This window comes from Microcaecilia unicolor, chromosome 5, assembly GCF_901765095.1.
Source record: "Microcaecilia unicolor chromosome 5, aMicUni1.1, whole genome shotgun sequence".
NCBI classification, from domain to species: domain Eukaryota; kingdom Metazoa; phylum Chordata; class Amphibia; order Gymnophiona; family Siphonopidae; genus Microcaecilia; species Microcaecilia unicolor.
This window is the reverse complement of record NC_044035.1, coordinates 57,580,989-57,604,417: the sequence shown is the minus strand read 5'-3', so window position 1 is coordinate 57,604,417 and position 23,429 is coordinate 57,580,989. Positions and strand designations below refer to the sequence as shown.

The 23,429-nt window shown below is 45.6% G+C and overlaps 1 protein-coding gene and 1 long non-coding RNA gene across 3 annotated transcripts; one reads left to right on the top strand and one right to left on the bottom strand.

Annotated features, from left to right (window-relative positions):
• Positions 1 to 1,030: 1,030 nt before the first annotated feature.
• Positions 1,031 to 21,010, top strand: LOC115470056 (V-type proton ATPase subunit e 2). Of its 2 annotated transcripts, XM_030202946.1 has the most exons (4): positions 1,031 to 1,206; positions 18,186 to 18,233; positions 19,765 to 19,906; positions 20,258 to 21,010. In XM_030202946.1, exons 1-3 carry the CDS (start codon positions 1,103 to 1,105, stop codon positions 19,856 to 19,858), a joined length of 246 nt encoding a protein of 81 aa, XP_030058806.1. In that variant the 5' UTR covers positions 1,031 to 1,102; the 3' UTR covers positions 19,859 to 19,906; positions 20,258 to 21,010. The 2 variants fall into 2 exon arrangements, with proteins under 2 accessions (XP_030058806.1, XP_030058804.1); XM_030202944.1 differs by having other exon boundaries at positions 19,765 to 21,010.
• LOC115470059 lies at positions 1,826 to 22,229 on the bottom strand. The gene is made up of 3 exons (XR_003942114.1): positions 21,415 to 22,229; positions 16,730 to 16,735; positions 1,826 to 1,838 (listed from the first exon to the last, which is right to left on the bottom strand). It is a non-coding gene; the product is annotated as an uncharacterized LOC115470059 (long non-coding RNA).
• Between the last annotated feature and the right edge of the window lie 1,200 nt (positions 22,230 to 23,429).

Below are 23,429 nucleotides of genomic sequence, written 5' to 3'. Positions count from 1 at the left end.
TTTCTATTGATGGTCATGTATTGATAATCTAACTATGCTGCAGCCATAATTGAACTATGAGCATAGTATTGTGATATTGTGTTGCATGAATTACTGCCTATATATTATTGGCATGGCAAGAATTGCCTACTGCCCAAGTTTGCATGGGCCAGTAGGGCACAGAATAAAGAGAAAGAGTCTAGAGAGGCAAAGTGAAACTTAAAAGGAAGAAGACCTGAGTAGTCGCGTATATGATCTAGTAAATGGGATTTTTATAACTAAACGTGGTTAACACTTAACAGTGAAATATTTCTTCAGTGGTTGATTTTGTTTGGTAATGCAAACATTTCTACGTGCCGGGGACCTGTTTGTTTTTGACTGTAAGGCTTGGCAAACTTTTAGTAAGAGTTTATTTAAACAAACTGGATGAAAGAGATGGGGGCAAGGGGTGTGCTTAAAAAGTACAAAAGAACCCTTGCATCCTCATCCCCCACTCCAAAGGACTACAGAAAGAATAAAAAGAAACAAATGTGTGCCCGTGTGGGAAGGAAGTAAAAGAAAGAGGTGAGAGCTGGAGAAAACTTATTTAAACAAGTCCGGCTCAGGCTGTAAAATGCAGTTTTGAAAACAGTAGCATATATGTTGCCTAAGCAAAGGAGCTAGCTTTTCAAAATTATTGGAGGTGCTAAGCCCAATGTAAATAACTCCTCCCTGGACACATACAAGGAATTTTCTCAATATTGGGGGGGGGGGGGTGCTCAAGCACCCACACTGAGTCGGCTCCTATGGCCGTGAGCAGCGGGATACTCTCAAATGGGAACTAGCACCTAACCGTACTTGTCACACCTAGGCTCCAAGTCCAAATCATTAAAGTACCAGGCGGCTGATAGGACGACGCACGCACAGCCCGCAATCCCTGCTCTGCTGACAGACATTGGAGTTGTCCAATCTCACTCAAGCGCCTATCTGAGGCAACCAATGGGGAAGCGCGGGGCGGGGTAAAGCGGCTGCTGTGCATGGCCAACCCAACCTCCCTTTGGGCTGAATCGCGGCCATCCAAAGAAGGAGGCTGTAGTGGTTGAAGTGCTGTGTGTCGCCTTAGGCTGTTCTGCTCTCTGCTAATATGACGGCGCACTCCTTCGCCGTGCCCATGATCATCTTCACCACCTTCTGGGGTCTGGTCGGTATCGTCGCACCTTGGTTCGTTCCCAAAGGACCCAACCGAGGGTAAGAGCACTGTCCATCACGGCCATCCCCCTCCCTCCTTGGTGAGCAGTCCCCAATCTCAGTATATCGCTCCCCATCCTTCGTGACCTAGATCTTACGCATCCCTGGTTTATGGCTGCATCACGCCTATGTCTTTACACCTCATCCTCTCTGAATCCTCACATTATCCATCCCATAACAGCCTATTATCCAGGTGCATATCGGTCACCCTTGCACATCTCTGCACCTCCTATATTCCCTCACTTCATCCATCCTATTCTTGGATCCATGGCATGAGCCTTGAATAGCTGGCCCTCCTGAATCGTTTCTTTCATCCATCTCCTCCCCTGATTTCGTACCCATCACCCCTTCTCCCTACCTCATCCCTCTTATTTTATCCCCCGATTCAGCTCAGCTCACAGATGTGGACTTTACTGCTTTCGAATTATTTTCACAGCCACCTCTAGTTTTCTAATCTAGATAATGCCTTGATAACCTGTACCGATGCTGTGATTGTGAAGTGCGGCCTCTGCTGCCTGAAAATCTGACTGCTTGATATTATCAGCTTAAAGCATATTGCTGAAATGTGATGAGAACACAGACCCTGTATATTTGTCTATCAGGTGAATGTTCTTACTTAAACCACTAGGACACTGGCAGTGTGGGTTACCTTGTAAAAAGATGTCTATGAGTCCAGGCCTAGACTTGAAGGAATGGTTGCATTAACACATGATTTCTCTTTGTGTCCCTGCAATGAAGGAATAGCCTAGAGGACTGAGAAACAGGGAGGCCAGAGTTCAAATCCTGCTTCTCCCAGTAATACTCCTTGTAACCTGGGCAAGTCACTTCCCTTCCTTATCCTCATATACAAAGTTAAGCCCTCTTGCACAGGAACCAACCTTCTGCACCCAAAAGTAATTCACCTTGAGCTTGGGTTTAGCAAAGTCAGCAGTGAAATCCAAATCCATTAAAATAGTTTGCACAGTAGCATTAGAGAACACCATAATAATTTGTGCATTTAAATTCTTGGATTTTCAGGCCCCTCCCCCTTTCCAGATGATCTGCAAGATGACCTACAGCATCATTCAAATTTAGGTACAATAGGTCCTCTGGTGAAAGAGTTGCCACATTATTTAACGAATTTACATGACTGCCTTTCAGCATTAAGACAGTTTACATAAAACTGAAGAAAGGAAGGGAAAAGAGATGGAAGGACAGCGTACAGAAGGATGTATAGCCCTTTGCTACTAACCCTTAGCTAACTACTTAGTCCAGCAAAGACCTACTCAAAAATTCATTTTTCAAAGCAGTTTTACATTTTATATTTATTTTGTTTTTAATTATTTATAATTGAAGAAAAACCTTACATATTACCATCCACCTGGAATATAAAGGAAATAATGAAAAAATACATTCTCTGAGGACAAGCAGGCCAATACTCTCACATGTGGATAATGCAGTCCTGCGTTGCCCAGACCGGAGCTTGTAACAAGCTTTTAAAAACAGAGTCTTCTGAAGTGCAAGCGATGTTCCACTGCGCAAGTGCCTTCATGCCCGCCGCACAAATGCAGGACCACAACGAGAACATGTTTTTTCCCACTCTCCTCACAGCTACCGGTCCAGTTCTCTATGGAGTTTCTTTTTTGCCCTTTTGTTGTTTCTTCTTCGGGTTGTTTGCTTCCCGTTTTCGCTTTTTTCTTATTTTTTTCTTCTTTTTTCTTGGCTCTTTGGGACGCAGTTAGGCTGAGCTGCAGTGGCACATTCCTTCATCTTGTTGCTCTGGTACGTTGTTTTACGGGACACCATGGAGCTTTTCTTCTCTTCTAGCCGCTTTGAGTGTGGCTTGGTGCTTTCTAACTGGGTTCTGAGTCTTTCATATTTACCAGATACCAGTTAGTCAAAGTGGCTCACAGGGACCTCTTTTTTTGGCACCATTCGAGGCCTCAGCGTTGATGTTGGCGTCGTTTGTGGTGTCGACGTCACTGGTGGCATCCACATCCTGGTGCCAACCTCTTGTTTTGTTGTTTGTCAGTGCCAGCTTTTCAACATCAGTATTGAACATTTGACATTGTTTTTCGTGAATCGGCGGTTTTCAGATCAGCGTTGGTGTCTCTCCGGCACTGTACCATCGGATCTCGATGCCATGTCAATGACGCGACATCTGCAGAAGAAGCTGAGGGTTTGAAGTCCTTTGGAGTGCATTGGCATCTAGGGTGCTTGCGCCAGCCATGCTTCTCCACCTAGCTCTGTCTGGGCTTCACCTACAGGATGCATCTGAGCAGAGTGCATGGCTTTTTAGGGTGCTTGCATCTGTCATGCTCCTCCTTTCAACGGTTTTGTCTTCAGCCTGTAGCCCTACTGCTATTGCACCTTGTCTCAGCGTCTGTGTCGACGCTCTGGGGCTTGTTGTTTGTGTCAACACTCTGGGATTTTTTTCTTTTGTTCCTGGCAAAGGCATTGACATTGTGGGTTCTTGCGTCTACCATGTCTCTTGAGTTAGTCTGTCGGGTGTGACCTGCAGGCACCAACTGTTGACTTTGAGACTGGAATACTACCTTGGCACCCCTGTTGGAGCTCTGGTCTCAGTCAACACATCTTTGGTCTCAGCCCCCTAAGGAAGTTCCTGACTGACACCGATGATGGGCACAGGTACATCAGTACAAGATCCCTGACGTTCTTCTCAACAGATGTCCTGAGGCACCTCCAAGAGAGTGAAGGCTCTCTCCATCTCTAGGACCTTGCCTTCTACAGAAGTTTTGGCAACTGCCATCCTGCTCCTTTGTCCGTGTGGAGGTTTGACCCAGAGCTCACTTTGACCTCCTGGGACTTTGTATTGACTTCTGGAGAACTGGGATCTATCTTCTCCTTCGCCTTTCCCTGATGGTTCTGAGAGGATTTCGAGATCCTTCCATTGCTCTTCCTCCTCCCTGAGGAGAGAGCATCCTTGTACCTCTTTGTAGCTTCCCTGGATTTGTCAGCCAGTAGCCTTCTTGCTCCTTGGTGGTTGGATACGTGAGCTAGATGTTATAGCGACTTGGCTGTGTGCCCACCCAGTTGGCCGTGCTACTACCATAGCTTCATTTCGCTGGCTGCTCTTCAGTCTTTAGCCATACCGGTTCTCCATGAGTGTATTCTTCAGTGGCCTGGTATGTGTCACTCTACGTTACCAACCTCTGTCCCCCACTGAAATCAGTTCAGTTGGCCGGACACTACCAGCCATATTTTTATTTGGATCAAGTCCTGAGGATCCTTTAAAGCAGTACCACCATCCACTGGAACCATATTTTTTAAAGTCACTGCGGAAACCACCGCATCCACGACTGGAGGCCACAAGGACTCCAGGTTGTCCTCTGGAATAGGATAGAGTTGTGCCATGGACCAGGCAAGACTGAAGGGGGCATCCAGAGCCTTCCATTGAGTCTGAATACGTCTTGAATGTCCTGATGCATGGGAAATAAACTTGGATGACTTACAGACACCCCTCAGCAGAGTGTCCACCGTTCTGGGAGCTTCTTTAGGGCATCCTTGAACTTTAAGACTGCCGACACCTGAGCAATCAGTTCCTGAAGCTCGTCTTGCTGAAAAGTATTCACTACGGATGAGTCTTCCCCAGGCAGCACCTCCTCTGACCAAGGGTCCCCCCTGAGAGGCCTGCTTCTGGCCTGGAGCCTTGTCCATGAGCCAATTGCCCTCTGTATCAGAACGAGAAAACTCATCCTCCTCCAGATCCCAAACAACCTGATGACCGATTCTGGAACCGGAGGAAGGGCATGACTCCACAGGAGAGACCCCTCTGCAGCAGATTCCTTTTTGCTGGAGGTATGCCTGATACATCGCCAGCACAAAATTAGGGGGGAAATCAACTCCTGAGGACCCAGGCAACACCAGGGGAGAAACGGCTTGCTTCCCTAACAGCACAGGTTCAAATGTGGGGGAAGCTCTAGCATTGGCAAAGAATCCAAAGTGGCGGTGGCTCCCACCAAAACTGGAGCCACCACCATTAACTGCACCTCAGAGTTCCCACCCGATGCAGCTGTCAAACACATGGGAGCCAGCTTCGAAGTTGCCAATGCTGAAAGGGAGGCCGATCCCTGCTCCTGCTCAGTACAAAAAGAACGCCTGCAGTATCCAGGCAGCGCTTCAAACATAGAGTCGCCATGAGACGAGAGCACAACCCCAAGCCTGAGCTGACTACCACCACAGGACTGCACAAAGAGCAGAAGAAGGCAATAGAATAACACTGAGACCAGTACTGGTTCCTTGTGGTTTTTTTTTGTTTTCTCTTAACTAATTTAAAAGGAACTCTGCAAAGCAACACTGACTGCTGCAGGCAGACCTCTCCAACTGGCATAAGAGACCAGCTGAGAGCAACAGCAAGGGTAACCCAAAGACCACCTTGAGGAGGAAGAGGGGGAGGGACCCGGCCATCAGAGTATGCACCCCTTGGGAAACAGAGACCCCCACGGGCCTCAAACCCCAGTCCAGCAAGCAGGAAGAAATATTACATTCATTACTTTGGTGATGGATCTGCTTAAATTGTACAGGGCTAACTGCTGATATGCAATGGCACTTAACCGGTTAGTGCTGCTGAATATCACCACAGACGGCTAAACAGAAAGCTGGCTGGTTTTGGACGGTCCATGGACAGAGTCATCACTTATGCAGTTAAGTGCCGATTATTCAGCATTTAACCGCCTAAATTAGGCAGCCAATTGGACCGCATGTCGTGTAGGTGGTTAACTGCTGAATGTCGCACTTAGTCGCACAAACCCAGATATTCAATGGCCTGGTATTGAACATCCAGGGCATAATGTCAGCAGCAGCAGAAATCTACCCCATGATCTTTTCATTAGGATTGGAAAGAAAAAGGTCTGACTTGACACCTGTTGAGAAATTTGTGCCTGAAAATTAAGGCAAGATTCAGCATAAGTGTTTTTTGTACACTTAAGTTTATGTCAGTAAATATGCATATAAAGACAAAGTTTCTTTTTACCTTACGTTAGCAAACTTGCTGTCAACACGCTGGCAAATTATTATTAGACAAACTTTTATAAAAATACTCCAGAACACATATTCATACAGTAGCAAAATAACTTTTATAAAGCATATCAATAATATCACTCCCATCTCACTCATACCACTCATTCATCCCATTCAAACCACATAATCCAAATTCTACAGTGCTAGTAATAAACAAAATGTTACACAATGCAACTGTGATGAGTCGAGCGGGGTTTCACTCGGAACCCGGAAGGGGCGAAACCGAGGAGCCCAGAGGGAAGCTTGATTCTCAAAAGACATCTGGGGTTGCAGGAGAGACGGAGGTGAGCTTGGATAGGATCTGGATGAAGCTATTAGATATGGATAAGACCCTGAAACAATCATCTGAAGAGGTAAAGATTTTGAGTTTAAATGTACAGGAGGTGAAGAACTCCCTTGATTTGGTGAAACAAGACTTTTCTTTAAAAATTGAGGCCTTACAGAAAGAGACTAAGCAATTTGATGAATTTAAAATGGCTGTGATAAAGGATACCATAGATTTAAGAAGGAAGTTAGAACAAGTGGAGAATTACAATAGGAGATTAAATCTCCGCGTATGGAACTTTCCAAGGTTGTTGGGAGTATCACCAAATGATATGTTCAATAGATATTTGAAAGAAAATTTGAAATTTCCTCAGGAAGTGTTTCCCCCGCTTAACAAGATTTATTATATACCAACCACAATGAAAAGATTAGATACAGAGCACCCAGCAGATTTGCAAAATGTCACAGCCATTTTGGAACAGACAATTGGAAGAAGCACCTGAAAGAGGGACCTTGTTAGTTTTATTTGTTTTTCAGCAGGACTTGAATGTAATAATGCGTCTCTCCTTTAAATCAACTAACCGGGTATTTGCTGGTCAGAAGATCTGGCTTTACCCAGATGTGACTAAATTCACCCAGGAAAAACGAAAACAATTTCTTTCTATGAGGTCTAAAGTTTTGGAACTAGGGGGCTCTTTCCTCCTGGCATATCCCTGTAAATGTGTTATTAGATTAAATCAGGTAAAATACATATACTATACGCCTGATCAACTCCAGACCTTCCTAGATGGTAGATAGCTGCAGAGATAAAGTTTGTAAGGGATCTACGGAACCATAAATATTTCCTAAATGTGTGTGTAAAGTGGTATTAACTTCACTGATTCCTACCCCCCTCCTTTAAGTAGAGGTCTAATGAAGCCAAGTGATGTTTAATTATTTGAGGAAGTAGTTTTTCTTTTTGTTTATTTTCTAAAATTATTGGCTGTTTTATACTATGCAGTGTTGATATCTCTGTAAGTATATGAAACTAATAAAATTTATATGAAATAACTCTTTTTGTACACAGGTGCTTGTAAAGCATTAGAAACAGGAAGTACTAGGTGATCTGTAGTCATTTTCAGCTTCGTTCTGGGGCTGGGCACTGCCTGTAGTACAGTAGAGAATGACAAAGTTTGTCCCCATCCCCACAGGTCTGTCCTCATCTGCACAAGCCTTCAAACACTTATGATTTTATATTTAAATCTTTTTGTTATAAAAAGGAACAATATTCTGTACAACTGTTGTTTATAAATCACAAATAGAAAACAATAACAATGAGCAACTATAATAATCCCCTCCCACCTTCTACCTTTCCAACCCAAACAATAGAAAGAACCCTAATCTGCCTTGTTAAAATGTCCAGGGGTACAAAATACAACCTGCTCTATAGGGTCCTTTTACTAAGCTACAATAAAAAGGGGCCTGCGGAAGTGTGGGCGCATGTTTTGGGTGCAGGCCGGTCCAGATTTTACTGCGTCTGCAGAAAAGCAAAGCAAAAGGAGGAGGAGAAGAGCAGTTTGTATCTCAGGTTCCTGCAGTTCAGATAGTGGAGAGTGAGATAGAAACGAGATGTTTTTTTGGAATTCCTGGACGGGAGGTCAATCAGGCTGAACATATAGGCTGGTGCTTCCCCGTATACGACCTTGTGGGTTAGTGCACAGATTTTTGAATTCGATTCGCTCTTTTATTGGGAGCCAGTGAAGTTTCTCTCTAAGAGGTTTCGCAGATTCAGACCTTGATTTTCCAAATATTAATCTTGCTGCCGTATTCTGCGCCGTCTGGAGTTTCTTGAGGATGTGTTCTTTGCAGCCGGTGTAAATCCCATTGCAGTAGTCGAAATGGCTCAATACTAGAGAGTGGATAAGAGTCCGGAAGAGATCAGATGGTAGGAATTGCTTGATGCGTTTAAGTGACCACAGACTGAAAATCTCTTCTTCCATATCATCAAGCTGATCAATCCATAGACTGGTGGGTTGTGTCCATCTACCAGCAGGTGGAGATAGAGAGCAAACTTTTGCCTCCCTATATGTGGTCATGTGCTGCCGGAAACTCCTCAGTATGTTCTCTATCTCAGCAGGTGGTGGTCACACACAGCAGCAGCTCTGGCTAGGCCTCCAAGCCTAATTTTTAGATTTTGTTGAGTGCCTGGGGTTGAGGGCTCTTCTTGAGCAAGTGCAAACCTGGTGGCGCCAGGTCCCTCCTTTTCTCCCCCCTCCCGCTGGCTCCGTTTAAAAAAAAAAAATAAAAAAATTTTGAACGTCCTTAAAGGCGTTTATTTCGACGTTTATTTAAACGTTTATTGCAGCTACTCACTGGGACACCAGGTCGTTACAGCTCGGAGCGGAAAGCAGGTAATTTTTACCTTTTTATAGCGGGCAGGGGGTTCCCCGATTGATCTCCACGTGGGCGAGGGCGCAAAGAGTCGCTCCCCTGATCGCTTGGGCGCTTCTAGAGGGGATGCGGGGGTCTTAAAGTCTGATTCGCCCTTGTTGGGTGACAGCTTCGTGACCGATGAGTGTCCCGGTCCTTCCTCCGGTGTGGCGGTTTTTCCCGCCATAAACGCCCATCCCCCGCTGCTCGCCTCCGCCATCTTGGCCGGCCACGCGGCTCGGACGGCTTCTTCTTGGGCCGCCCTTGAGGTGGGAGACATTAATGCCATGAACGCCCTTAATTTGGGTGACGGCACAAAAGCGGCTAAAGTTAAGCGCTGTTCTTCCCGCGCGGCTCCTTCGCGGAGTGTCGCGCCGGACGCCATCTTGGATGCGCAGCATGTCTCTCCCCCGCTCTTGCGAGCGCCGGTTGAGGGTGCGTCTAGGGCTGTAGCCCAGGCTGCGGAAGTGCACAGTCTGGGGGGTTTCTCCCCCGAGTTTGTTTTGCTGCTGCATCAGGCCTTCCTTATGCAAAACGCTGCCCCTGCTCCCTCGTCTGGTAAGGAGGTTGAGGCCCCCGGAGGTAAACGCCCTCGGGTTGATTCCCAGGCCTTGGAGGACTGTGTCTCCTCCGATGTAGATGAGGGCAGCGTATCTGACTTCTCCCAACGGTCCTTTGCGGATTCCTTGGAGGAGACGGATCCCCGCTCGGATGGAGCGGATGACCCCTCTGCAGCGCGACTTTTTAGCTCAGAGGATTTGCCCAACCTGTTAGTGCAGGCCATGGGCATTTTGAAGATTTCCTCTCCGGAGGACGTCTCTCCCTCAGCCCCTGTTGGCTCTGCCATTATGCTGGGGACGAAGCGCCCGCCTAGAACCTTCCACGTGCATGATGCTATGCACACCTTAATTTCGGCTCAATGGGATGTCCCGGAAGCGAGCCTTAAAGTGGCTAGGGCTATGTCCCGCCTCTATCCTTTGCCTGAAAGTGAACGTGAGGCCTATCTGTGGCCTACCGTGGATTCTTTAATCACTGCGGTGACTAAGAAAACGGCGTTGCCGGTGGAAGGTGGCACGGCCCTAAAAGACGCCCAAGACAGAAGATTGGAGGCGGCCTTAAGGTCGTCCTTTGAGGCGGCTGCTTTAAGTTTGCAGGCCTCAGTTTGCGGCTCCTATGTGGCCAGGGCGTGCCTGACTATGGTGCAGCGGGCTTCCCCCTCGGATCATTCCTTGAGGGCTGATTGGCCGGCCCTGGAATCGGGCTTAGCCTATTTGGCAGACTTGCTGTATGATGTCTTGAGGGCCTCAGCTAAAGGCATGGCTCAGACAATCTCTGTGCGGCGGTGGCTTTGGCTGAAACATTGGTCTGCTGACCACGCCTCTAAATCCCGCCTGGCTAGATTGCCTTTTAAAGGCAAGCTGCTCTTTGGGGTCGAGCTGGACAAAATCGTGACCGATCTCGGCACGTCTAAGGGCAAGAAGTTACCAGAGGTCAGGGCTCGGGCTAGTACTCGCCCCGGTACCTCCAGAGGACGGTTTCAGGAAGCCCGTCGGTACCGCCCGGGCAGGTCGGGCTCCTCTGCCCCCTCTTCCTTCAAGAGGAACTTCTCCCCCAAGCAGCATTCCTTTCGCAGAGACCGCCGTCCCGGAGGTGCTCCCTCCGGTCCTCCACCAGGGTCTCGTACCCAATGACGGGGCCTTGGTCCACGCCCCAGTGCAGATTGGAGGACGGCTGTCCTCGTTTCTGGGCAAGTGGACCACAATAACTTCAGATGCTTGGGTGCTGGAAGTCATCAGAGACGGCTACAAGCTAGAGTTCTGCCGACCCTTAAGAGACGGGTTTGTACTCTCTCCCTGCAAGTCTCCGGTCAAAGCTGTGGCAGTGCAGCAGACCTTGGACAATCTGATCCGCCTGGGTGCGGTCGTTCCGGTGCCAGAAAATCAGCTTGGCAAGGGGCGTTACTCCATTTACTTTGTGGTACCAAAGAAAGGAGGTTCTGTACGGCCTATCCTCGACCTCAAAGGGGTCAATCGGGCCTTGAAAGTTCGGCACTTTCGCATGGAGACTCTCCGCTCTGTTATAGCGGCAGTGAAGGCAGGGGAGTACCTGGCATCCTTGGACATCAAGGAAGCGTACTTGCATATTCCCATCTGGCCTCCTCATCAACGCTTCCTGCGTTTTGCAGTCCTGGGCCGACACTTCCAGTTCAGAGCCCTCCCGTTCGGGTTGGCTACTGCTCCGCGGACCTTTTCCAAAGTAATGGTGGTCATCACAGCCTTCCTGAGGAAGGAAGGAGTACAAGTCCATCCTTATCTGGACGACTGGTTGATCCGAGCCCCCTCTTATGCAGAGTGCGGCAAAGCTGTGAACCGGGTGGTTGCTCTTTTGAGCTCCCTGGGGTGGATCATCAACTGGGAGAAAAGCCAGCTGCGCCCAACTCAGTCCCTAGAGTATCTGGGAGTTCGATTCGACACCCAAGTGGGCAGAGTGTTCCTGCCAGACAATCGGATTGTCAAGCTTCAGGCTCAGGTGGACCAGTTCCTAGTAGCCTCTCCTCTTCGGGCTTGGGACTATGTGCAGCTGTTGGGCTCTATGACGGCCACGATGGAAGTAGTGCCCTGGGCCAGGGCTCATATGAGACCACTACAACACTCTCTGTTGCAGCGCTGGACTCCGATGTCGGAGGATTATGCTGTGCGCCTTCCCTTGGACCCAGCAGTGCGCAAGGCGCTGAGCTGGTGGACGCAGACAGACAAGTTGTCTGCAGGAATGCCTCTGGTGACCCCGGAGTGGATTGTTGTCACGACGGACGCCTCTTTGTCGGGCTGGGGAGCCCACTGCTTGGGAAGGACAGCGCAGGGGCTCTGGTCTCCTGCAGAGGCAAAGTGGTCTATCAACCTCCTGGAACTCAGAGCCATTCGGTTGGCGCTTTTGGAGTTCATCCCGGTACTGGCGTTGAAGCCTGTACGGGTCCTGTCGGACAATGCCACGGCTGTGGCCTATGTCAACCGCCAGGGAGGTACCAAGAGCGCCCCTCTAGCCAAGGAGGCCATGAATCTATGCCAGTGGGCGGAAGCGAACCTGGAACAGCTGGCAGCGGTCCACATTGCCGGAGTCATGAATGTCAAGGCGGACTTTCTCAGTCGCCATACCTTGGAGCCCGGAGAGTGGCAGCTATCTGCTCAGGCGTTCTTGGACATCACGAAGCGCTGGGGCCAGCCGAGCCTAGATCTGATGGCGTCATCGGCCAATTGCCAAGTGCCGCGCTTTTTTAGCAGAGGACGGGACCCTCGATCCCTGGGAGTAGATGCTCTTCTCCAACAGTGGCCGACACAGGAGCTTCTCTATGTGTTCCCGCCCTGGCCCATGTTGGGCAGGGTGCTAGACCGGGTGGCAAAGCATCCGGGCCGGATAATCCTGGTGGGTCCGGATTGGCCCAGACGTCCCTGGTATGCGGACTTGATCAGGCTCTCAGTCGACGATCCTCTGCGGCTGCCAGTGGAGCAGGGTCTGTCGCATCAGGGTCCCGTGGTGATGGAGGATCCCTCCCCCTTTGGTCTTACGGCCTGGCTATTGAGCGGCAGCGTCTGAGGAAGAAGGGCTTCTCAGACAAGGTCATCGCCACTATGCTGAGAGCGAGGAAGCGCTCTACTTCTACTGCTTACGCCAGGGTTTGGCGTACCTTTGCAGCGTGGTGTGAAGCAGGCTCATTTTCTCCATTCACTGCTCCAATTTCTTCAGTATTGGCATTCCTGCAAGAAGGTCTGGAGAAAGGCCTGTCGCTCAGTTCCCTTAAAGTCCAGGTAGCGGCCCTGGTTTGCTTCAGGGGCCGCCTGAAGGGTGCTTCCCTGGCTTCGCAGCCAGATGTGGTGCGTTTTCTCAAGGGAGTTAATCACCTGCGCCCTCCTCTGCACTCAGTGGTGCCTGCGTGGAATCTCAACCTGGTGCTAAGAGCATTACAGAAGCCGCCTTTTGAACCCTTGTCGAGGGCATCTCTGAAAGACCTGACGTTGAAAGCAGTCTTTTTGGTGGCTATCACTTCAGCCAGAAGAGTTTCCGAGCTCCAGGCGCTCTCATGTAGAGAGCCTTTTCTGCAGTTCACTGAGGCAGGAGTGACTATTCGCACAGTGCCTTCCTTCCTGCCCAAGATTGTTTCTCGCTTCCATATGAATCAGCAGCTCTGTCTCCCTTCCTTTCGTAGGGAGGACTACCCAGAGGAATACTCTGATCTCAAATATCTGGATGTGAGACGAGTTATCATCAGATACTTGGAAGTGACCAATGATTTCCGGAAATCGGATCATCTGTTTGTCCTGTTTGCAGGTCCTCGTAAGGGTCTGCAGGCTGCTAAGCCTACAGTGGCAAGATGGGTCAAGGAAGCCATTGCAGCGGCTTATGTGGCCGCGGGGAAGGTGCCGCCTATCCAGCTGAAGGCTCATTCCACTAGAGCTCAGGCGGCCTCGATGGCAGAGGCCGGGTCCGTCTCCTTGGCAGAGATATGCAAGGCGGCAACTTGGGCATCGGCCCATACATTCTCCAAGCATTACCGCTTGACTGTGGCTGCTCGGGCGGAGGCCCGGTTTGGAGCTTCAGTGTTGCGGTCAGGGATTTCTATGTCCCGCCCTGGGTGAGTACTGCTGCGGTACATCCCACCAGTCTATGGATTGATCAGCTTGATGATATGGAAGGTAAAATTATGTATCATACCTGATAATTTTCTTTCCATTAATCATAGCTGATCAATCCATAGCCCCTCCCAGATATCTGTACTGTTTATATTCTGGTTGAATTTTAGGTTCAAGTTTAGTCTTCAGTTACTTCAGGAGGACTTCGTGTTCAAGTTTTTTCACTTGGATTCTTCAAGAGTTGAGACGAATTTGTGTTACAGTGAGCTGCTGCATTCCTCTCCCCTCCGTTTTACGGGGCTGGATTGAGACTTAAATTCTGCCGGCACTCCCTCCCGCTTCGTGCGGCTGTAGGGCAGCTTTGTACCCCTCCCGCTTCGGCGGTGTTGGGGTCAGTCAGCTCCTCCCGCGGTTGCGGTTGCAGGATAAGCCAGATCCCCCCCGCATCGGCGGGGTTGTGTCCCTCCCCCGCTCCGCGGGGATGAGCTGGACGGATTCCCCTCCCCCACTTGTGTGGGGATGAGCTGGGTTAATTCCCCTCCCCCGTTTCGGCGGTGGTGAGCTGGGCAGAGTGTCCCTTTGTGGGTGTAATTCTCTAAGTGCTGAGTCCTGCGGATGGAGCTTTGATATCGACATACTGAGGAGTTTCCGGCAGCACATGACCACATATAGGGAGGCAAAAGTTTGCTCTCTATCTCCACCTGCTGGTAGATGGACACAACCCACCAGTCTATGGATTGATCAGCTATGATTAATGGAAAGAAAATTATCAGGTATGATACATAATTTTACCTTCTTGAAAGAGTATGTGTGTCTAGCAGGCAATTTCCTGGTTGCTATAAGAATGTTTTGAGTAGGTTCTTTTACACCAAGAGCAGAAACTAGACACTGCTCAACTTCTAGGCTGTGAGAGCTAGAGACTTAAGTTTGAATGAAAAAGAACTGTCCCTTGTTGAGTTACTATTAACATTAGAAATTGGTGGAATTTTATTGGAGGTGGAACTGCTAGCTTTTTCAGAAGCAGGTTTTCCAAGGCCAGTAGGGGACTATGAGAATCATGGTGCATGACCTCTGTTGGAATTTGTGGAGGATTCTCATTATGAGAGGAATTGGTGGTTACACATAAGAAAGGACCAGATTCATAGAATCACTTAAGGCATTCAGAGTTAGGCATCCTGAGAATGAGAGAATGGAACAATACAGAGGAAATTTTGCATTTTTGCTGCTGGCAAAAAGGTTGATTACGAGTTGTTCCCCACTTCCAAAACATGGTATTGAGAAGCAGTATGCCCATGATGGAACATTAATGTAGTTGGAGAACGCTGCTGGGATTGTTGGCTAATGGGTACTAGATCCTTGTCACCTTTCTGCAGAGATCCCCTCCCTACTGCTTTTGCCAATATAAAATGATGCTGCGTGATTATCCATCCCTAAGACTGACAAATCCTGAAGGAGGTGAAGAAGTACTGAAAGTGCATAGTGTATTGCCCTGCACATGTTTTCTCCATAACGCTAGCACTTCTGTTCTTGAAAACTTGGATTTAGATTCCATACTTGCTTTTCCAATCTTGAGGAGAAGGTGAGTTGCTTTCAGGTACAGTAGGTATTTCCTTTCCATCAGAGGGCTTCCAATGTACGGGTTCAGTTTACTAAAAGGAAGTACCCTATACTAATACAGAGCATTATGCAGTGGGGCCTATTTATTAATGACGCGTATTAATGGCGTTCAGGTGTGCTAACATGATAGCACTAGATTTACTAATATGTATTAACTCTTTACCTGAGGCCATGAAGTGTAAATTAACTGTGCTAAGTTCAGGAGTGTCAGTGGAAGAAGCAGGATTTGAACCTGGCTTCCCTGTGCTACTCCTTTTCCTTTAATTGGGTTTCAGATTAAAATTACGCCCATTGTGTGGACTAGAAGTATAGATATGTGGTTGCCATCCTTTTTTAAATCCTTTAGAAAATATAAAAATGCCCTACTTCATGCTATATATAACTTCATCCACATACATGTACCCTTCACTATTGAATGTACGAATGAGACAATGTGAGTGAAATCAGGCACTTCTGGTTCATCCTTCCACCAAATTTGTTAGGTTGGTACTATCACATAGTGCCTCAGAGCTATATTCTAGGGTTAAACTGTAATTTTAGAGACGGGGCGTCCAACCTCAGCCTTTGCCAGGATAGGTTTTCAGGATTTCCACAATGAGTATGCATGAGTTCTGTTTGCATACACTTGAGGTAGTGCATGCAGACAGATCTTATGCATATTCATTGGGGACATCCTGAAAACCTGGCTGGATTGCAGCCCTCTAGGACCAAGGTTGGACACCCCTGTTTTAGAGGGTCCTGCCTATCTGTGCCCACCTATACTGGCAACTCCTTACCTACAACTGTGTTTCTATCCAGAAGCATAGCCAGAGTGTGGCATTGGGGGAGCCAACAGTGTAAAAAAAAAAAAAAAAGGCATCAGCATGAGTAAGTTTATAAAACTACGTAGGCGCTCTTTTCATTGGCAGTCCATTTGGGGGAGCAGCTGCTCCTCTTATGCCCCACCTAAATACGCCTCTGTTTCTATCTTCCTCTAGGCATGTAACCCACCCTGCAAGCTATTCCCTTGTGGTTTGTATGGAAACTGAGACCCACACAAAACCCAGGAGTCGCCCAGTTCCTAGTAATGTAGCAAGCAACTGCTATGCTGAAGCATCAGAAAAAACTGGAAACAACTTATTTAGATTGACTTCCAAATAAAGTATTTTGGGAGGCACTAGTTATGGTTGGCTTAAACTGCTATGATGATATAAGAATTGTTTTAAATAAATGTGTTATGGAGATAGGCAGGATATAAGTAAAATGAAATACACCCATAAACCAAATATAAACACTGTATCACTAACCGATCACAGGCACAGGGCTAACAAATTGAACGGTTTATTAGGAAGAATATTACAGTGAACCAACAAACTGGGAAAAGGAAAGTGGAGTTGTAGGATAAACACTACCAACTTAGGATTTATTTTAACTAACCAGTGCCCAGGACTGTCATGTAATAACATTGTAGATGATGGCAGAAAAAGGTTGAAACATAGAAAATGCTACATAAGACCATTCACCCCAACTGCTTGGCCCTTCACTCCCTTCCTCAGCAATCCTCTGTTTGTCCCATGGTTTCATGAATTCAGATAGACAGTCCTTACCACCACCTCCTCTGCAGGGAGGCTGTTTCATGCATTCACCACACTGTCCATAAAAATCTATTTTCGTATATTACTCCTGAAATATCTCCACCATCATCCTACTTGTGCACCCTTGTTCGAGCTCCTTTCAGCTGAAAGACCTGCAAAGGTAAATGTAGTCCCCTGTACACAAATAGTGAACGACTTAGCGGGCCACCAATTGCAGACTGTTAGTGGGGTGGTCTGCCATTGCTTTCCCCAATCATCTTTAAAAATGGAAGCGGTGCAAAGAAAAGCTACGAGAATGGTATGGGATTTGTGTTACAAGACGTATGAGGAGAGACTTGCAGACCTGAACATGTATACCCTGGAGGAAAGGAGAAATAGGGGTGATATGATACAGGCGTTCAAATATTTGAAAGGTATTAATCCGCAAACAAACCTTTTTCGGAGATGGGAGGGCGGTAGAACGAGAGGACATGATATGAGAGTGAAGGGGGGCAGACTCAAGAAAAATGTCAGGAAGTATTTTTTCACGGAGAGAGTGGTAGATACTTGGAATGCCCTCCCGCGGGAGGTGGTGGAGATGAAAACAGTAGTGGAATTCAAGCATGCCTGGGATAAACATAAAGGAATCCTGTGCAGAAGGAATGGATCCTCAGAAGCTTAGCCGAGATTGGGAGGCGGGGCAGGTGTTTGGGTGGTGGGGCTAGTTCTGGGCAAGACGTCTACGGTCTGTGTCCTGAAAATGGCAGATACAAATAAAGATAAGGTATTCACAAGAAGTAGCACATATGAGTTTATCTTGTTGGGCAGACTAGATGGACCGTGCAGGTCTTTTTCTGCCGTCATCTACTATGTTACTATCTTTGCTATTCAAGGTAGACTAGGCACCTGAGATATAAAGTAAGAGATCCAGTTCTTATCAAGCTTCTTTCTCCTTCCAAAGTGGTTCCTTTCTGGTTGGCCTCCTGGCTGTTAATACACTGATATCTTGTTATACCTGCTTCGCATCCAGTCCGGTGGGCTTCAGTCTATTTTTTTTTTTCAACAAGCTGTACTGTTTGGGATTAAAGCAATTTTGCTGAATTGGTTGGATGCTAATGGTCCAACTCCTCAACGCTGGCGTACACTGCTCTAGTATAAATGCGATTGGATAGACAAAGGTTGACAGATTTGGATAGTGGCCCCAGTCACCAGTTTCAAGAGACTTGGGAGCTTTTTTGGTTAACCTTATCTTCTGCTGCTTTTAGTTATTTGTTAAATTTTTTTTTATAAACAAGTTTAAACTGTTAGGGGGAGCTAAGGGGAAAGAGTGGGGAGGTGGATGGGAGGGGGCGATATCACTTTACACCTAGGTCCATGTAACAGTAACAGGTAGTGTTGATCTTACATTCTTTGCTTATATTCTTTTGTTATATTTGAGTTTTTCTAATAAAAAAGATTTAAACATACACTGTCCTCTTTATCTCTGTTTCAGGGTGATAATTACGATGTTGGTGACCACAGCAGTCTGCTGCTACCTTTTGTAAGTACATTTTTATTTAACTCTGCACCTTTCATTATATGGCCATTTGGTCTGGCCAAGAAAGCTGGTGGGGGTCACATTCCTTGGACACTTAGGTTTCTTTGTAAAGTGTTAGCTTCATTTTTACTAATGTTGTCCTGATGAAATCTCTTTTTTTGTGATTGTGAAATGGAGGGGCATTTTCAAAAAAACATCCAAGTCAGAATTGGAACGTCCTGCTTTTGTTTGAGAGTGATATTTTTGTGCTGAGAATATTCAAAATGAATAGCCATTTTCCAAAATGAAACATTCAATTTATAATAGCAAAAAAAACAAAACAAAACCAGGGATAAAGATGTCTGCTGTCTGGCATTACTTTGAGAAAAATGACCAGACAGCCATCAAGCAGAGGTGTAGCCTAGTGGTTAGTACAGAGGACTTTAAGGGACTGTGGTTCAAATCCCACTTTTAACTCTTATTTTGTAATAGTGAGCCCTCCAGAAACAGAAAAAATTTGAGTTAAAGTAGGATTTGAACTGGGGTCTCTTGGCTGAAAGTGTGCTGCACTGACCACTAGACTACTCATCACACTTAATTCTGTTAAAGTCAAGGTAGGGAGAGCTCTGCTTCTTTGGTCAGAATGCATGTTTAACACCGGAAGCTGTCATAGAACCTGATACTCCTTTCCAATTTCACATTCAGAATTATGGGGGGACCACACGTCACCTGCTCAGTCAGCACTTTTTTTTTTTTTACCTTGATTGAAATAGTTGCACAAGGACAAATTTCACCCATTCCCACTGGAACTAACACATACCCCACCTGTACCAGCTATGATCAATCCCATCCTCACCTTTCCCCACCCCTACTTGCAGGAGTTGATGCTATTACTTACTTGCAGCTCTCCATTTGCTCCTGACCCCAACAGTCTCCTGTGTTTTGGGGGCAGTATTTACTTTTTAACCAGTAAATGTTCCAAGCCTGTCTGGTACTCCAGTTACCTCTGTGCATTCCAAGCCTCATTTTGGCATTGCCAGAGATTTTGACTACACTCCCTCAGGAATCCCATGGCAACTTCCATCCCTGAGGAAATCCTGCAGGTTCCCTGCAGCTCTGTAGATTGAAACAGGCCTAGCATAAAACATCCTAAATATAAGACTTGGACGTTTCTTCCTGTTTAATTATTGCTGTTTGATGTCCTGTTTTTAGGCCCTCCTTAGGTCCACCCAAAACACGCCCCCTTACTTTTTGGACTTTGTTTTCTGCCTTTCCAAAATTGGCTTTTCGGACATTTTTGGCAGATACGACTTCTCAAAATACCCAAAGAAGTCTGTGTGCCTTGAAAATGAGCATCATCATGGGAGTATCCTGAATTTGAAAATAGGAATATCCAGTAGCTCATCTCTATACTTTTGTGTAACTTATGCTGTAGTTTGTTTCCTGTTTATGCAGTTAGCTTTTTATGTAGTATTTTATATTAGTCAACAGCGTAGTTTTAAAGACAAATACTTAGTTTTATTCCTTAAGGTAATGCATTTTCTTTTGGTTGTAGTTGGCTTATTGCCATCTTAGCCCAAATGAACCCCCTGTTTGGGCCTCAGCTAAAGAACGAGACCATCTGGTATGTGCACTTCCTCTGGGAATGAATGGACTATACCTGCACACCAGGCACTCTACAGGAAGTCAACAGAAAAGTAACTATCAGCATTTCTCCTAATTGTCTCCTATCTCCAGTGCAGGCAGAATAGGTCTTGGTTTTATTTTGTCCTGCAAAAGCAGCACATCCTAGATAGATCAGTTACATTTCCCTGGTGTTTATGTTTTCACACATATGACATTCTCCCCTCCCCCCCCAAAAAAAAAAATAAAAATAAAATGTGTTCCCTGCTTCTCTGAGACACACAGACAATGGTTTTTTTTTTTTTCAAGCTATTTAATCATTCTATTCAATTTCCTTGTCATTTGGATTTCCTTGAATCTTTAAAAGAAAAAACAAAAAAAAACCCCACTGAGTCTGACGAATTGGTCATCATTTGTATTTTAAGATCACCAACCATCAATAGGACTGCTACATGTGATTCTTCATGATCAACTATATGGCCAGACCTAGTCATTCCTCTGCAGCGTGGACAATACAGTGAGCTAAACAGGTGTAGGAAAAGGATAATTGTCCAAGATCAACATGTAAAAGTGGTTAGAACCCAGCACCAATAAAAATTCAAACTACTTGTTTAAGGATGCAGAAATCTTGTAACTAGAGTCTATCCAAGATCTGATGTACTGGTATGTATTGAATGCTATTGTGCATCTAGTAGTTGATAGTGTTATACTTTCAACTGGAATGTATGTTCAATTTAGAAAATATTTAAACAAATAATTGATTTCTGTATCTGTACAAAGTGATGTAATAATGGTTATAGTAATTGTACAATAAACTGAGACCTGGACTACAGCTAGTTTTATCTTTGCCTATTAAAAATGTTTGTTTTCAAGAATGATTCACATTCTTTCTGAATCTAACGTCCACTTTTTTTTTTTTTAACTGTGTAGATTCAATCCCCTTCAGCTGAGCCCATTTTATCATGTTCCAATGCTAATTTTACCTTTTGCAGAGGTGTGCTAACTTTAGTCATAGATGGGATGTAGTAGATTTAAGATGTATATCTTGTCAGAAAACCCAATAGGGTTACACAGAGAAGCAGCTGCATAAATACTACTACTTTGTAGGAAACATGAAAATGGATGCAGTGTTCTACTGAAAAATTAACATTGAATGTTAACTGTGTGGTTTATTGATTTGGAAGGAAAGATAAAAGAAATAAAAATTTAGAGCAAACTTCAAAATGTACATAAATTGTTTATTTTTCCCATTTTTTAAAATGAAGGAATAGAAGCAACATTTACAGATTAGCTACCAACAGCATTTTTAAAGGTTTAACCTTCCTGCCATTCGCAATGGTCATTACATTAAAGTCTAAGAATGGACTCAGCAGCTGTAGTTTTGCGCTTAGCTACATTCTGCTCTTAGGTAAAACACCAGTTCACAGTAAGTGCAGGGCTCGGATAAAACCATTCTAGCTCCTTTGGTAAAGCCACAACCTTACATACAGCCAACTGTCAAGACTGTAACAACTCATCCTGTACATAAAACTTGGGGTCACAAAACATGGAAACCATCTTGGAGAAGCGAGAACAATAATACCTTCAAAACATGGGATATAAAAGCAGACTTTGGTAGAAGCATAAAGAACAGACACATTAAACTCTGAACCCTTAACACAGCTCTGTTCCCAACAATGTTCTCTCCTGCTGCACTTTTACTACTGAGGAGAACAAAACAATGAACAGATTAAAGCAAGTGGCTCTTCCAGCTAATGTATATGTGTGTATATATATATATATATATATATATATATATATATACATACATATACACACACACACACATACATACTAAAAAGAAAAGGTTTCAGGTGGCTCTTTCACAGACCCAAGATGGTTCAGTCTCTATTTGTAGTAAAGACTAATTTTTCTGCAAAAACTAATGATGCTGTATAAGATGGCATTTTTCCTTAAATAAAATTGAACACACACAATACAAACCAAACATTTTAAAGCAGTGTCAGCACCAAGAAGAAAAGTAGATGCTTGTTTATCATGGGATTAAAGTCTCCTCGTCCTTCCAGACCAGACCAGATCTGTGGCCATAACTGGCTTCTGACATCACTCTATAACAGCAGTTCTCAACCCAAATTTAGTGACATTTTCAACCAGTTGGGTTTCCAAGATATCCACAAAACTTGTCTGGATGGGAGTGTACCGAGGTTTGGGTTGAGAACCCCTGTTCTATAGAGATGGGCAAAAAACAAGCTGCATGGAATGAAATTGTATGAAAGTAATGCCATGAACCACTATTTAGTAGGTTTCTTTTAACATCAAAATTTAAATTCATCCATTATTTAAGAAGCAATGTTACATATACTATTAGATATCAAATTGGACTCCAGAAAAGTTGCAAAAAAAAAAAAAAAAAAGCAAACCCCCCCCCCCCCACAATGATCCTTACAAATTTTAGTATTGTAAATTCTGTACCAATTAGGTCTTGTAGGTTAAGAAACATCACATCACTCTTGGGGCGCTCTATGGGGAAAAGAAGAATTGAGCATGGTCACCAGGGATGAAGGAAGTGACATCACCCAGCTGAATGGTTGCTTAGTCTTTGAGCTCCTTCCACCCCCGTTCATTTTTGCTAATAAGCGCTCCCCAGTTGCATATTTTGAATTTGTGTGCATTGTTAGTCTGACATCTATTATTTTCTGAAGGTGGGCAAGAAATCAAGACTGGACCTGCAGATTTACGCATACAAGTTGGCAAGACCGCCGGGCCTTGAAATGGAGCACATGGCATCAGCAGAGGAATCTATGCTAGATGACTGTGGCAGCAGTAGCAATGATTGTGCCTTAGACTCTATTCTGTAACAGCTGCCCACCACTAAAGAGGAGTTATGTACTTGGATGGCGGATCTAAAAGTGGTGATTCTGAGTGTTAAATTAGACTTGCATGTGTAGGGCCTTCATAAGAAAACAGATGATATGAGGCAGCGATTAAATGACCGAGGAATGTGTTATCACTCATGATCATGATGTGATTGAATTACATAAACACTGTGAAATATGAAGAAATGGTGTTAAAGGTGGAAGATGGTGAAACTGGGTACGTAGGAAGATCATAAGAATACGAGATGAGCCCGAGGATGTGGCTGCCCTGATGCAGTCAATTTGTCATCAGTTTTTACAGGACGCACATCTAGGCCTTGACCCGCTTCCTACTGATTTTTGAAAGTACATCAAGCCTTGGGCGCGCAGACAACAGATCACCCCCGTAATATCATTGCTTGTTTCCTCAGGTTCTCCCCCAAAAAAGAATGTGCTGCAAGCAGCCTGACAAGTGGGACATATGTTGGATGGGGCCAAAGTTTAATTATTTGCTAATCTATCAGCTGTCACCTTGCGACACAGATGGGAATTTAGAGATGTCACACGCTGTCTCACTCGGCATAAAATATGCTATCGAGGGCACTACCCCTTTGGATTATCCTTTGTGGTAAACAATATACTGAATAAAGTTTTGCAACCGTTGGAGGCCCAGCAGATTCAAGATGCTCAAATGTGTTTGGATGTCTTACAGTGTGAACGACAGGAGCATGCAGTGCCACGT

Coding starts and splice junctions, on each gene's coding strand:
- LOC115470056 (XM_030202946.1), top strand. CDS start 1,103: ATGACGGCGCACTCCTTCGCCGTGCCCATGATCATCTTCACCACCTTC. Junction 1,207..18,185: donor CCCAAAGGACCCAACCGAGG/GTAAGAGCACTG, acceptor TCTCTGTTTCAG/GGTGATAATTACGATGTTGG. Junction 18,234..19,764: donor GCAGTCTGCTGCTACCTTTT/GTAAGTACATTT, acceptor TTTTGGTTGTAG/TTGGCTTATTGCCATCTTAG.